Genomic DNA, 16,778 nt, shown 5'->3' with positions numbered 1-16,778 from the left:
GGAGCATGGAGTATAGAAAATAGGCCAACTGGATTGACCTGGCAGTCTTTACCTTTTTGTCAAAATTGGATGTTTTCTGATTAGATTATTTTTGTTCTGAAATTTTGAAATAGTTATTGAAAATTGACAGCTTTTTGTTTGTGCATTCCTACTGTACGTCACTTCATTTGTGAACTACATAGCTCACATACCAGTGGTTGTATGTATAAAGTACATAAGAAATGCTACACAGCCCAGATTTACTGCTGTCGGGACCCTTAGTCCTCACTCTTCAAAAGTACAAAAATAGGTCTAGAAGCAAAGACACCCAAACAACAAAACTGAGATAATAAAGTAGTTGTTTTTCTTCTCTAATATAGCCATATAAATTACAGCTAGTTTAAAGAAGAGAGTTTTCAGAACTGAACATCCTTCTCTTTCTCATTTACCTGTAATCTTCCTGAATGTAGCTCCAGCAAGCAGTAGTCTTCTTGCCCTGCTGCAAGGAAAAGCAGTCCATCTTGCTTGCTGGTTAGAAACCGGAGCTGCAATGTTGTCTGTAGGGAGGATTCCACAACTTTTATCTCAACATAACTTTCACCATAAAAAGATGCTAAAATATAAAAGGAAACAAGTTGGGAAAAGTAGCTGCTAGGAGCCTGACACAAAGCCATGTTACCTCTCTCTCTGATTGCTTCCCCTCAAATCTTTCTTCTTCTTCTTCCATCCAACTTCCAATCCCTCCCACCCCCGTACAGCAGATCCCATCCCTCCTGCCTCCCTCATGCTGTAATTTTCTCTGTATTAGCTGGCACAAGCATTTTCAAAATCCATTGGCTGCTGGCTGTATTGTCCCACACAACAGTCACCTTTTGACTGGTATCTGGTAGATTGTATCAAAAAATGTCAATCATAGACCTTTTTATAGTTTATAGAAAAGATCTTTGGAGGGAAAAAAAAACCCCAATTGGTTAAAATAACCCTTCTTTCCTTGTTATGCATCATTCTTCTACAATATCTATCTATATATACAGAGATTTATTTATTTATGCCGTTTTTATATACCATTGCACAGAAAACACGTTTCTGTCTCCACAGTTTACATGTAAAATCCAAAATTATAGATAAATACATATAAAAAAAAAACCTCCACAAATCAATATTTTGTAAAACTTACAATGCAAACTTGGTAAATCATAGTTTTTATAGTATGGGTTATAAAGACCAACAACTGCTTCACAGTGAGCCTAAGCAAGTACATATATTTCATTCAAAGCTGCTAACAAAAAAACCACAGTCATTGTCTTGAGAACTCCTTCCTAATAGACACTGTCTGATTGCAAATCTTGCCTCTCAAAGCGAATTACCTTTTGGCTACATCAAAGCCTCTACCGAGGAAAATGTACAACTGATGGAGACTGCTTATGCTTGCCAAAATCTTGGCTATAAGTACATAAAAACATAAGAAACTGTCATACTGGGTCAGACCAAGAGTCCATCAAGCCCAGCATCCTGTTTCCAAAAGTGGTCAATCCAGGCTATAAGTACCTGGCAAGTACCCAAACACTAAATAGATCCCTGGCTACTGATGCCAGTAATAGCAATGGCTATTCCTCAAGTCAACTTAATTAATAGCAGTTAAGGGATTTCTCCTCCAAGAACTTAAATCAAACCTGTTTTAAACCCAGCTACACTAACTGCACTAACCACATCCTCTGGCAACAAATTCCAGAGTTTAATTGTGCAATGGAGTGAAAAAGAATTTTCTCCAATTAGTCTTAAATGTGCTACTTGCTAACTTCATGGAGTGCCCCCTAGTCCTTCTATTATCCGAAAAAGAAAATAATGGAGTCACATTTACGACTTGTGTAATCTTCCAAGGTGCTAGTGGAAATGGGATGTTTTCCACTAATTGCGAATTTTTCCTTTAATAAATAATTTACTATTTATGACAAATGATTTATTGGTACACACTTGAAACAGACAATTTTCCAATTAATCTTCCTGGATAAGTAAGCAGTTACCAAATAAATTTCCTAGGCTGAAAACTGCCCCCCTCCCAACAGTGAAAAGGATGTGTGCTGTTGTCACTGTGGAAGAGAGAGGCAGGGCAGGATTAAGGGTTAGGGCAGCGAAGATAAAGTACCACAAGGATTTCATATTGGAAGCTTAGAATTAATTCTTCAATATTCTGTTTTGTTTAATATCCCTATAACATGGTTCACTCACCAACAGTTCTGAAATATAATCATTACTCCCTTCTAAATACTTGCCATATCAACTGTCTATTGAACTTTTAAATCTACTAGTAAGCAATCCAAGAGGCCGATGTGATACAGTGTGCTGTCTAGCACACAGCTTGCCGCATGATTGGACATGCTAGAGTAACTCCCGATGCAATAATGGGATTAGCGCATCCAAAACGTGAGTCCAAACCAGCGCATAGCTAACAGTGCCCATCACATGTAAATGCCATGTAGATGAGGCTTTTAGCTATTAAACTTGATGCAAAAAATCACTGTGCACCTGACACGCACGTTTTAACATGCAAAACTTAATGCCAGCCCCAGAGCTGGCGTTAAGTCTTCACACGCTGCAAGCCACCACAAAAAAGCCAAAAACACTGCTTTTCTTAGTATCCCGATACTAAGAAGGAGGAAATACAGCAAGCAGCTTGAAAAAAAAATCTAATGGCAATCAAGTTAGGAAAATGGATGCTCAATTTACGAGTATCTGTTTTCCTAACCCGTGGCTGTGTGCGGGTTAGGAAAATGGACGCTCGTCAATTGGGTGTCTATTTTCCTATCCGGCGCACAGCATCTCCTGGGCGCCCAATATCATGGTCGCACAATTTATCCATAGCTTGTCCTTTTTAGAGCAGCAGTTCATTTGCTTATTGCATTGCATGCTCAGGAGAGCAGGATGTGCGCACGTTCAAAAAATGTGCACCCAGTTGGGATGCATGGTTTTTTCGTGCTTGATACTGCATCGGCCCCCTAGTGAAAAAGGTTATATTATACTCACTGGTGTGGGGAGGAAGATTTGAAAGCAGGCTTCACTTAGGTACTAGTACCTTCCAAGAAATACAAATTGTAAGAAGGGAGAAAAACAAGCCCCTCTTAACTAATATATACACATGCTGATAGAGATGTTATGCTAATGAACTGGAAGTTTCCAAACAAGCGCTAACCTGAAAACGTGCATAGAAGATGTGCTTACCCTGCATAAAACGTGTTATCTGCATAGAAAACATTTTGTGCATGCACTCTTTTGCATACATAAGTCATAGTTATTGCGCACAAAACATGATTTAGAAGCGTAAATCATGATTTCTGCGCATAAAAGTTGTACTTCTAATTCTCGTTTTCAGCACACAACTTTTACACAAAAATCATGTTGTACCTGCTCTCCAGGTGATGTATTGTCCTCTTGCACTGAGGGCAAGTCTCCCAGGGCTACTGCCCAGGAAGGAAGCGTTAGGTCGGCCATGATCGTTGGTGATTCAATTATTAGAAATATAGATAACTGGGTGGCTGGTGGACATGAGGACTGCTTGGTAACTCGCCTGCCTGGTGCGAAGGTGGCAGATCTCTCGCGTCACCTAGATAGGATTGTAGACAGTGCTGGGGAGGAGCCAGCTGTTGTGGTACATGTGGGCAACAACGACATAGGAAAACGTGGGAGGAGGATTTGGAAGCCAAATTTAGGATTTTAGGTAGAAAGCTGAAATCCAGAACTTCCAGGATGCCATTCTCTGAAATGCTCCCTGTTCCACACGCAGGTCCCCAGAGGCAGGCAGAGCCCCGGAATCTCAATGCGTGGATGAGACAATGGTGCAGGGAAGAGGGATTCAGTTTTGTAAGGAACTGGACAACCTTTTAGGGAAGGGAGAGAGTTTTCCAAAAGGACGGGCTCCACCTTAACCAAAATGGAAACAGGCTGGTGGCGCTAACTTTCAAAAAGGAGATAGAGCAGCTTTTAAACTAGAACAAGGGGGAAAGCCAACAGTCACTCGGCAGTGCATGGTTCGGAGGAATGTATCTTTGAAGGATACTAATGAAACAGGAGAGTTAGGGCATCCCAACAGAGAGGTTCCAATAAATGCAAAAGTAACGTGCCCATAAGTAAAGAATCACCTAAGCTAAATAATTCCAAAGTAACCATATCAATTTAAAAGGAGGTTGTTAATACAAACAAAAAACGCACTTTGAAATATCTGTATGCAAATGCCAGAAGACTAAGAAAGAAGATGGGAGAGTTAGAATATATAGCAGTGAATGATGATATAGACATAATGGCATCTCAGAGACCTGGTAGAAGGAGGATAACCAGTGGGACAGTGCTATATCAGGATGCAAATTATACCGCAATGATAGAGAGGATCAGCTTGGTGGGAGTGTAGCACTTTATGTCCGGGATGGTATAGAGTCCAACAGGATAAAGATCATACAAGAGACTAAATGCTCAATAGAATCTATAGGGGAAGAAATCCCATGTGTGTTGGTTAAGAGTATAGTGATAGGAGTATACTATCATCCACCTGGCCAAGATGCTAAAAGAGATCAGGGAAGCTAACCAATTTGGCAGTGCAGTAATAATGGGAGATTCCAATTACCAAATTCAAAATTCTCTTATTATATAATCCCACAATTAAAGCAATCTATATTTGAAACACGTGGTATTAGAAACTTTGACAATTTACAATGCTGTATATGACGATGTTTCCATATATTTAAAATATGAGTTTAAGGACCATCATACCACCCACAGTGCTCACAAGTTAGAACTTGTATCTCATGCACTTCATTTGGGTCACTTTTAATCATTGGTCCAGATCAGCTAGCATCCAAAACGTCAATGTTCAATTTTTTGTTTTTTGTATTTTTTTAACAATATATATTAAAAGGTATCAACTTCCCTTTTTGTGATGCGTGCGTTTCGCAACACAGGCTGCTTCAGAGACATCAGTTTAGACTCTCCTGATCCAGCACTCCCCTTTTAATTCATTCACGGGGATATAGACAGGTGTTTAAGCAGTGCGAATTCATGCAAAAAACTTGAGCGATGCTGCGGGTCCGTCAATTTTTCGGACCCAATGCCATTTCCCCGCTTAGGGGAAATGGCGTCGTGTTGCGAAACGCACGCGTCACAAAAAGGGAAGTTGATACCTTTTAGTATATATTGTTAAAAAAATACAAAAAAACAAAAAATTGAACATTGACGTTTTGGATTCTAGCTGATCTGGACCAATGATTAAAAGTGACCCAAATGAAGTGCATGAGATACAAGTTCTAACTTGTGAGCACTGTGGGTGGTATGATGGTCCTTAAACCCATATTTTAAATATATGGAAACATCGTCATATACAGCGTTGTAAATTGTCAAAGTTTCTAATACCACATGTTTCAAATATAGATTCCAATTACCCCAATATTGACTGGGTAAATATAACATCCGGACAAGCTAGAGACATAAAATTCCTGGATGGAATAAACGACTGCTTCATGGAGCAATTAGTTCAGGAACCAACGAAAGAGGGAGCTATTTTAAATTTAATTCTTAGCGGAATACAGGATTTGGTGAAAGAGGTAACTGTGATGGGGCCACTTGGCAATAGTGATCATAACATGATCGAATTTGAAATAATGACTGGAAGGGGGATAATATGTAAATCTATAGCTCTAACACTACATTTTCAAAAGGGAAACTTTGATAAAATGAGTAAAAATAGAAAAAACTGAAAGGTGCAGCTCCAAAGGTTAAGTGTGTACAACAGGCTTGGACATTGTTTAAAGTACAATCTTAGAAGCATAGTCCAGATGTATTCCTTGCATTAAGAAAGGTAGGAGGAAGGCAAAACCATTACTGGCATGGTTAAAAGGTGAGGTGAAAGAGGATATTTTAGCCTTCAAAAATTGGAAGAAGGATCCATCTGAAGAAAATAGGAAAAAGCATAAGCATTGTCAAGTTAAGTGTAAAACACTGATAAAGGCAGGCTAAGAGAGAATTTGAAGTGAAGTTGGCCACAGAGGCAAAAACTCATAATAAAAACTTTTTAAAATATATCCAAAGTAAGAAAACTGTGAGGGAGTCTGTTGTTAAATGACCAAGGGGTTAAATGGGCTCTTAGGGAAGATGAGACCACTGCAGAAAGACTACCATAAATTAACTCTTTGTTTCTCACTTTACTAAAAAGGATGTTGGAGAGATACCGGTTCCAGAGATGGTTTTCAAGAGTGATGATTAAGATGAACTGAACCAAATCACTGTGAATCTGGAATATGTAGTAGGCCAGATTAACAAACTAAACAGTAGCAAATCACCTGGTCCGGATGGTATGCACCCCAGGGTTCTGACGGAACTAAAAAATGAAATTTCAGATCTATTGGTTAAAGTTTTAACCTATCATTAAAATCATCCATTGTACCTGAAGACTGAAGGGTGGCCAATGTAACCCTAATATTTAGAAAGGGCTCCAGGAGCAATCCAGGAAACTATAGACCAGTGAACCTGACTTCAGTGCCAGGAAAAATAGTAGAAACTATTCTAAAGATCAAAATCACAGAGCATATAGAAAGACATGGTTTAATGGAACACAGTCAGCATGGATTTACCCAAGGCAAGTCTTGCCTCACAAATCTGCTTCATTTTTTTTAAATGGGTTAATAAGTGTGGATAAAAGTGAATCAGTATATGTAGTGAATTTGGATTTTCAGAAGACATTTCACAAAGTACCTCATGAGAGGCTTCTAAGGAAACTAAAATGTTATGGGATAGGAGGTGATGTCCTTTCATGGATAAGAATCTAGTTAAAAGACAGGAAACAGAGTAGGATTAAATAGTCAATTTTCTCAGTGGAAAAGGGTAAACAGAGTGCCTCAGGGTTCTGTACTTGGACCGGTGTTTTTCAATATCTGGAAAGGAATACGACAAGTGAGGTAATCAAATTTGCAGATGATACAAAATTATTCAGAGTAGTTAAATCACAAGCGGATTGTGATAAATTGCAGGAAGACCTTGCAAGACTGGAAGATTGGGCATCCAAATGGCAGATGAAATTTAATGTGAACAAGTGAAGGTGATGCATTTAGGGAAAAATAATCCATGCTGTAGTTACACAATGTTAGGTTTCATATTAGGAGTTACCATCCAGGAAAAAGATTTAGGTGTCATAGTAGATAATACATTGAAATCGTTGACTTGGTGTGCTGTGGCAGTCAAAAAAGCAAACAGAATGTTAGGAATTATTAGGAAGGGAATGGTGAATAAAGTGGAAAATGTCATAACCCCTCTGTATCGTTCCATGGTGAGACTGCACCTTGAGTACCGTGTACAATTCTAGTCACCGCATCTCAAAAAAGATGCGATGGAGAAGGTACAGAGAAGGGCGACCAAATGATAAAGGGGGTGGGACAGCTCTCCTATAAGGAAAAGCTGTTCAGCTTGGAGAAGAGACAGCTCAGGGGGGATGTCAGAAAGGTCTTTAAAATCATGAGTGGTCTAGAATGGGTAAATGTGAATCAGTTATTTATTCTTTCAAATAATAGAAGGACTAGGGAGCACTCCATGAAGTTAGCAAGTAACACATTTAAAACTAATCAGAGAAAATTATTTTTCACTCAATGCACAATTAAACTCTGGAATTTGTTGCCAGTGGATGTGGTTAGTGCAGATAGTGTAGCTGGATTTAAAAAAGGTTTGGAGAAATCCATTAACTGCTATTAATCAATTTGTCTTAGAGAATAGCCACTGTTATTACTGGCATCATTACCATGGGTCTCACCATGGAGCGATATAGAGGCATTATGACATTTTCCGTTCTATTAACCATTCCCTTCCTAATAATACTTAACATTCTATTTGCTTTTTTGACTGCTGCAGCACACTGAGCCGACGATTTTAAAGTATTATCCAATATGATGCCTAGATCTTTTTCCTGGGTGGTAGCTCCTAATTTGGAACCTAACATCGTGTAACTACAGCAAGGGTTATTTTTCCCTATATGCAACACCTTGCACTTGTCCACATTAAATTTCATCTGCCATTTGGATGCCCAATCTTCCAGTCTTGCAAGGTCCTCCTGTAATGTATCACAGTCTGCTTGTGATTTAACTACTCTGAATAATTTTGTATCATCCGCAAATTTGATAACCTCACTCGTCGTATTCCTTTCCAGATCATTTATATATATACTAGCCGTTAAGCCCGTAACAACGGGCTACATTAACATTTTTTTTCAGTCCATTTCCTTACCCCTCATTGTCCCCTCCCTTCCCTCATTCTCCCTCACCCTCTAGTCTCCCGCTCCCTCCCCTCACTCTCCTCCCCCTCCCTTCTCCCCTCCCCCCCTCCCCTCACTCCCTCCCTCCTCCATCCCCTCATTCACAACCCCTTCTGATGGCGCAGACGGAAGATCTCCGGGGGAGGTCCCTCCCTCGCACGCGCCGCTGTCGCCGCTACTGCTCGCCACCGCCACTGCTCCTCGCCGCGCCATTTTTGTTACTGGCAAGCTCTGACCGACGTGCTGCCCGCGCATGCTCGGTAGAGTTGCTCTCTACTGCACATTTGCGGCATGTCGGTCAAGCTTCATTTATCTAGTAGATTGAAAAACACCGGTCCAAGTACAGATCCCTGAGGCACTCCACTGCTTACCCTTTTCCACTGAGAAAATTGACCATTTAATCCTACTCTCTGTTTCCTGTCTTTTAACCAGTTTGTAATCCACGAAAGGACATCGCCTCCTATCCCATGACTTTTTAGTTTTCTTCAAAGCCTCTCATGAGGGACTTTGTCAAACGCCTTCTGAAAATCCAAATATACTACATCTACCGGTTCACCTTTATCCACATGTTTATTAACCCCTTCAAAAAAATGAAGCAGATTTGTTAGGCAAGACTTCCCTTGGGTAAATCCATGTTGACTGTGTCCCATTAAATCATGTCTTTCTATATGCTCTACGATTTTGATCTTGAGAATAGTTTCCACTATTTTTCCCGGCACTGAAGTCAGGCTCACTGGTCTATAGTTACCTGGATCGCCCCTGGAGCCTTTTTTAAATATTGGGGTTACATTGGCCACACTCCAGTCTTCAGGTACAATGGATGATTTTAATGATAGGTTACAAATTTTAACTAACAGATGAGAAATTTCATTTTTGAGTTCCTTCAGAACCCTAGGATGCATACCATCCGGTCCAGGTGATTTGCTACTCTTTAGTTTGTCAATCTGGCCTACTACATCTTCCAGGTTCACAGTGATTTCGTTCAGTTCGTCTGACTCATCACCCCTGAAAACCATCTCCGGAACTGGTATCTCCCCAACATCCTCATCAGTAAACACAGAGGCAAAGAATTCATTTAGTTTTTCTGCAATGGCCTTATCTTCCCTAAGAGCCCCTTTAACCCCTCTGTCATCTAATGGTCCAACCGACTCCCTCCCAGGTTTCTTGCTTTGGATATATTTTAAAAAGTTTTTATTATGAGTTTTTGCCTCTATGACCAACTTCATTTCAAATTCTCTCTTTGCCTGTCTTATCAATGTTTTACACTTACCTTGACAATGCTTATGTTTTATCCTATTTTCTTCAGATGGATCCTTCTTCCAATTTTTGAAGGATTTTTTTTGGCTAAAATAGCCTCTTTCACCTCACCTTTTAACCATGACGGTAATCGTTTTGCCCTCCTTCCACCTTTCTTAATGCGCGGAATACATATGGACTGTGCCTCTAGGATTGTATTTTTAAACAATGTCCAAGCCTGTTGAACACTTTTAACTTTTGCAGCTGCACCTTTCAGTTTTTTCTAACTATTTTCCTCATTTTATCAAAGTTTCCCTTTTTAAAATTTAGTGTTAGAGCTGCAGATTTACTTATTGTCCCCCTTCCAGTTATTAGTTTAAATTTGATCATGTTATGATCACTGTTGCCAAGTGGCCCCACCACCGTTACTTCTCTCATTAAATCTTGTGTTCCACAAAGAATTAAATCTAAAATAGCTCCCTCTCTTGTTGGTTCCTGAACCAATTGCTCCATGAAGCAATCATTTATTACATCCAGGAACTTTATCTCTAGCAAGTCTTGATGTTACATTTACCCAGTCAATATTGGGGTAATTGAAATCCAAAAACACAAAGTGCAGAGCATAGAACTTTTAGTCCCGATCAAAAGTAATTCCAATCATTTCATGAAAGAATAAATTCAAAAAAATTTTTATTGCGGCAACTCCACTGCATAAGTTCAACAAAGCACACAATTTTCAAGGTGCCCCAACACGGAACCGTGTTTCGCCAAAGGCTGCATCGGGGGGACCAACAGGAATTCAGTCAAATCTGCAATGTTAAAATAATTTACAAATCAGGACAACAACTAATGGACTAACGCCTAAATTCTGCCTTTAAAATGCCTGGCCGTGCTAAGGGTAAATGCACTCCCTGTTACCTTTTGAATACTGCACCAAGGTATGTTCAATTTTACTGTTTAAATTCTACATCGGCGTTAGTCCATTAGTTGTTGTCCTGATTTGTAAATTATTTTAACATTGCAGATTTGACTGAATTCCTGTTGGTCCCCCCGATGCAGCCTACGGCGAAACACGGTTCCGTGTTGGGGCACCTTGAAAATTGTGTGCTTTGTTGAACTTATGCAGTGGAGTTGCCGCAATAAAAAAATTTTTGAATTTATTCTTTCATGAAATGATTGGAATTACTTTTGATCGGGACTAAAAGTTCTATGCTCTGCACTTTGTGTTTTTGGATTATTTGTAGTGCAGCACTTTGCTTTGTTTGTTTGGTAATTGAAATCCCCCATTATCATTGCACTGCCAAATTGGTTTGCTTCCCTGATTTCTCATAGCATTTCATCATCTGTCTGACCATTTTGTCCAGGTGGACAGTAGTATACTCCTATCACTATACTCTTACCCAACACACATGGGATTTCTACCCATATAGATTCTACTGAGCATTTACTCTCTTGTATGATCTTTATCCTGTTGGACTCTATACCCTCCTGGACATAAAGTGCCGCACCCCCACCAAGTTGATCCTCCCTATCATTGCGATATAATTTGTACCCTGATATAGCACTGTCCCATTGGTTATCCTCCTTCCACCAAGTCTCTGTGATGCCAATTATGTCAATCTCATCATTTGCTGCTATACACTCTAACTCTCCCATCTTAGTTCTTAGACTTCTGGTATTGGCATAGAGACATTTCAAAGTGTGGTTTTTGCTTGTTTTAACAACCTGCTTTTCAATTGTTTGGGATAATTCGGAAATCATTAGCTTTGGTGATTTTTTACATATAGGCATATGAACTATGTTTGCTTTTAATGGAACCTCTCTGTTGGGATGCCCTAACTCTCCTGTTTCATTAGTATCCTTCAAGGATACATTTCTCTGAACCATGCACTGCTGAGTGACTGTCGGCTTTCCCCCTTGTTCTAGTTTAAAAGCTGCTCTCTCTCCTTTTTGAAAGTTAGTGCCAGCAGCTTGGTTCCACTCTGGTTAAGGTGGAGCCCATCCTTTCGGAAAAGTCTCCCCTTTCCCCAAAAGTTTTCCCAGTTCCTTACAAAGCTGAATCCCTCTTCCCTGCACCATTGTCTCATCCACGCATTGAAATTCTGAAGCTCTGCCTGCCTCTGGGGACCTGACTTGGAACGAAGCATTTCAGAGAATGCCACCCTAGAGGTTCTGGATTTCAGCTTTCTACCTAAAATCCTAAATTTGGCTTCCAGAACCTCTCTCCCACATTTTCCTATGTCGTTGGTACCCACATGTACCACGACAGCTGGCTCCTCCCCAGCACTGTCTATAATCCTATCTAGGTGACGCATGAGGTCTGCCACCTTCGCACCAGGCAGGCAAGTTACCAGGCGGTCCTCACGTCCACCAGCCACCCTGCTATCTACATTTCTAATAATCGAATCACCTGGTTGACTGACTTAATACTATCACCCAAAACAAGGGTAGCCAACTCTGGAACTCGAGAGCCACAAACAGGCCTGGTTTTCAGGATATCCACAGTGAATATGCATGAGATAGATTTGCATGCACTGCTTCCATTGAATTGTAGATATCCTGAAATCCAGGCCTGTTTGTGGCTCTCGAGGACCGGAGTTGGCCATCCCTGACCCAAAAGATTTCTGAACACCCTAAAAACTTAATTTGCATTATAAGTGAACCTAATAGAATCAGAAACAGCTGCCTTTTCCTTCTCAGTTGTACACTTCCTATATAGAACCGGTTTAATAAAACCTAGATGTCAGCAGTTGGACTTGAAATAATAACTGTAGCTAATTAGCCATGTGGATTCTAGCAATCAGTCATCTGGGACAGTGTGCATTTGTTCAATTTATCTGACATTTCCATTAAATCGGAAACTATTTTTCACTCACTGCTGTCAAGCATCTGACAATTCAAGTAATTATTTCCCTGTTAGTTTTTTATTCACCCAGTTCATAAAAATTCAACTTGAAATATATAAAAAGGCACTTTTCAATGCTATTTAGTGCACATAAACTAGCCGTCCAAAAACTGCCCTCCCTTAATATGGATAAAAGTATTTTTAGCCGCATATAAGGGAGGTATTCTCTGGGTGTGTTTAAGGGGATGGGAAAATAATGCGCACTAATTATATTTTCAAGTCTGCATGAATTTTCCATAGAAAAAAAATCAGCCTGCAAATAAAGCAGAGGCAAAAGTCCATCATGGTACCTTTAACCTGCGGTACATTTCAAAGTGAAAGTATGCACACATTATCTTTTTAAAACTTGGTGCAAAGCCCCCCCACAGGGGACAGCTTTAAAATTGCACCTAATACCACAGGCAGAAATCTGAAAGGGATTTCCATTTTTTCCATTTGCTATTCCTCTCTCAAATATAAACATTCATTGGATTCATCGTTCAGAGAATCCCTCCCATCTCTCTTCATTTGACTGTGGCTCATTTTGTCCCCCTGTTCAAACTGTGAAAAATATCTTTAAAGATGTAAGAACACTCAAAACTAATAATTCCAGTGAATTTCTGATAGCTTAACTCTGCATCCATAGGAAAGGGCAGTCATTAAAACAAATAAAGACTGAAATTTTGTCCTGACGACCTGCCTATAGCACAGAAAGACAGACAAAACCATGTCAGTGGACAGCAGCCTACAGGGCACAGGCTCAGGATGAGGGGGGAAGTGCATTTGGCCTTGTAGTTTCCTCCTGCTCCTCTGTGCTTCCAACTCCATCGGAACAGGCCTCTTTTGGGCTATGTCTCCATGCGCCTTCATTCACAGCTACTCAGGGGGTTTTCCCCTCTTTTCATATCACACACACATACACACACACCCTTGCTCCAACTCAATCCAACCATCGCAGCAAAATCCTCAGCTGAGGGCCACAATCCTTGACTTCCTCCAAAACCTGACTAATATGGACGCTAACTCTGGCCATTAGGCATTGTCACCAGTGCTGTGACCTGTCTTCTCGCCAACTTCTGAAGCTTTGCCATCTGAGGGATGGAGCCAGGTGCTTCTCCCTCTCATGGACAATGAAGGACTTCCCATGTGTGAGAGAAGCATTAGACAACATAGAGCTCTTCAGTTTGGAGTCCAAATCACCATAATGTTTCACACTTAAACATGACAGCAAAGTTCCATGGGCAGCTGGGGAGTTAGATGACACTTTAACAATTCTTGAATCCTGTGCTGAAGATACATTTGATACAGGTTACTTAACCTCTGCTGAGCCTGGTTAATCCACTTTCACTGGTGATATTCACCCCTTAACGATGCCATGCATGGCCCCTGTGGCACTCACTTCTGAAAATATGCTTGCAACTCTTCAAATCAGGGGGATCAGGATCTGCAATACACAGAGCCAGCTCCTTCCTCCTCAGACAAGAACTCGGATACTTTCCTGGCTGAACTATTAATTAATCCAGCACTTCTGAATCGGGAACATACCAGTTTGTTTGGTAAGCAGGAGCCGCACTGCCTCAATAGAACTCACAGCCTGCCCAGAGAGCGGAAAACCTGGCCCAGTAATCTAATCCAGGTACAGCGCAGTGTACAGTGGTATCACCGGGCCTTCCCATCAGGCCACAATGAATGTTTTGATTTCTGACATAGATTCAAAACAAAACTAGCAAGGTGCTTGTCTGCCAACATCAAACTAATCTCTAACCCCCTTGAGCTAGCTAGTTTGTGAATTCAGTATTTTGCTCAATCCATGAACACTTACAATTAAAAATATTTTTTGTATTACATCCTTTGTGACATACCAAAACGGATTGCATTCAGGTATTGAAAAACCCCATACAAAAAAAAAAAAAGTAATTTTTAACAATATTCTTTTTAGTTTCCTGAGTCCAACCAAGCAGGTCTAAACAACTGTGTCGACATTTCCTATAGCAAACACTTACTAGTAAAAAATAAGACGTTCCACCCAGAATTAAAGAAGAATGCTTTCTGGGATGTACACTTTCATAGTCAGCACATGAGTGGAGGCCTGGCCTCTAGTTAGAGCAGCAGAGAGAGAGAGAGAACAGGGAAGACAGGGTACAAATCCTGCTTCTCCCACTGGTGCTCGTGGTGACCTCGGGTAAAGTCACTTCACCCTCTGTTTCCTTATGTTAGATTGTAAACTCCCTGGGTCAGGGAAATGCCTACTGTACCTGAGCATAACTTGCCTTGAGATTGGTCTTGGAAAGGAAGCAATTCAATTTAAAATCCAAATCTATAAGGGTGGATCCTGATTAAAAACACTTCTGGTGGAGTCCTCACACATTCTCTCCACCCCAGACATTTCCTGGAATTAGGTGTCAAAAGGACACCAAACAAAAAGGTTATGGGGGCGGGGAGCAGGAGACACGCACTGATCTCATAAAACCTGACAAAACTGAGCAAGAGGAGATGTGCATGGGCAGACTGGATGGGCCACATGCTCATTATTTCCCACCATGTTCTATGTCCCTATAAGCATTTTTTTTCTTTCAGAAAGTAGGCTAACAAACAGAAATACACAAAATCAATACTATAATAGGCAAGTCAGTCATTCACCGGGTTCTGTTGTAATGTTTGCCTTTGAGCATACCCAGCGGGCATTACAAGAGGATGTCTGGCGTGGTGCAGAAATGCAAGGCTGGCCAGGGCTCCGCCTCTCGCCAGCAGGAGAATAAGTCCCACATGGCGGCAGCACATGGCAATGCTGGTGGATCCCCATCCCCCACTAGCAGAAGAGGAAGCTCTGGCGGGGTGATGGTAAGGAAAGAAGCCTGGAGGAAAGAGGAACTGAGCAGAAGGGAAGGGAGTATGGGAAGGAGGTATGTGTTGGAGAGAAGGGGGGAGAGGAGAGGGAAGAGGAGGGGATGGGAGGGAAAGGGAGAGTGGAGAGGGGAGCGATGAGGAGGATGTAGAAAGCATGACTAAGAGGAGGAGAGGGCAGAGGAAATGAAAGAGGAGGAAAATTGGAGAGAGGCAGAGAAAGCACACGTGTATTGGGGGGGGGGGGGGGAGTTGCCACAAATACACCCACACTCATAGAAATACATAAGAACATAAGAAATTGCCATGCTGGGTCAGACTAAGGGTCCATCAAGGCCAGCATTCTGTTTCCAACAGTGGCCAATCCAGGCTACAAGTATCTGGCAAGTACCCAAACACTAAGTAGATCCCATGCTACTGATGCCAGTAATAGCAGAGGCCATTCCCTAAGTCAACTTGATTAATGGCAGTTAATGGACTTCTCCTCCAATAACTTATCCAAACCTTTTTTTAAACCCAGCTACACTAACCGCACTAACCACATCCTCTGGCAACAAATTCCAAAGCTTAATTGTACATTGAGTGAAAAAGAATTTTCTCTGATTAGTTTTAAATGTGCTACTTGCTAACTTCATGGAATGCTCCCTAGTCCTTCTATTATCCGAAAGAGTAAATAATCAGTTCACATTTACCTGTTCTAGTCCTCTCATGATTTTTAAAAACCTCTATCAAATCCCCCCTCAGCTGTCTCTTCTCCAAGCTGACCAGCCCTAACTTCTTTAGCCTTTCCACATAGAGGAACTCACACACACATCCACATCCACTATCAGAGACACACACAAGCACACATTCCACACTCACACACACCCCCATCCAAGAGCAGACGGTTGAACACATAACCAGACTCACACAGACATACACATACCTTCCCCCCCCCCCCCCTTGCTTGCCAGTCACTGAGACACAAATATCCACATATACACATTCACTCAGCTCCAAGGAAGGGGAAAGAGGAGGAAAAGGAAGTGAGAGTGAGGGAAAGAAGGAAAGGGGTGAGAGAGAAACAGAGAGCATACCACAAACACACCACCCTGCCATTCACCCCTCCCCCACAGGCACCCACACAAAGAATCCTCCCATCTCCCACTCACTGAAACACACACCCACACTCACAGAGATACATACCCATACCCCAGCGAACTGGCAATCCCCCACTCAGGAACACAACCCCACTCACAAACAATCCTCATGCTTTTCACTCACTGAGACAGAAAACATCCACATTACCCATTCACACACACATTCACTCAGCTCCAGATCACACTAAGCACCAGATATGGATGTCTTAGACTTCAGGATTGGAGATCTTCTACACTATGCTGTTATTGGAGCAGGGCTTCAATGGATAGGGAACAAAAGGGGCTGAGCTGATGCATGTATTGAGAGTGAGGGACTTTAGAGAGCAGGGAGGCAGGTTAGTGGCTGAGGGGGATGCGTGTGCATATCAGAGATGTAGCTCCAGTTGAGCTTCTGCCCTCTCATGTCACATCTGAA

The 16,778-nt window shown here is 41.3% G+C and overlaps 1 protein-coding gene across 1 annotated transcript in view; it reads right to left on the bottom strand.

Annotated features, from left to right (window-relative positions):
• Positions 1–16,778, bottom strand: part of LOC115076154 (chondroitin sulfate proteoglycan 4-like) — a 99,364-nt gene that overhangs the window by 78,896 nt on the left and 3,690 nt on the right. The window contains exon 2 of the mRNA XM_029577294.1: positions 429–592. Coding sequence (XP_029433154.1) covers positions 429–592 — 164 coding nt within the window. The remainder of the gene's footprint in view (positions 1–428; positions 593–16,778) is intronic.

The sequence above is a fragment of the Rhinatrema bivittatum genome, chromosome 1 (assembly GCF_901001135.1).
Source record: "Rhinatrema bivittatum chromosome 1, aRhiBiv1.1, whole genome shotgun sequence".
NCBI classification, from domain to species: domain Eukaryota; kingdom Metazoa; phylum Chordata; class Amphibia; order Gymnophiona; family Rhinatrematidae; genus Rhinatrema; species Rhinatrema bivittatum.
Note: the sequence above shows the minus strand (reverse complement) of the source record. Positions and strands in the feature narration are given on the sequence as shown.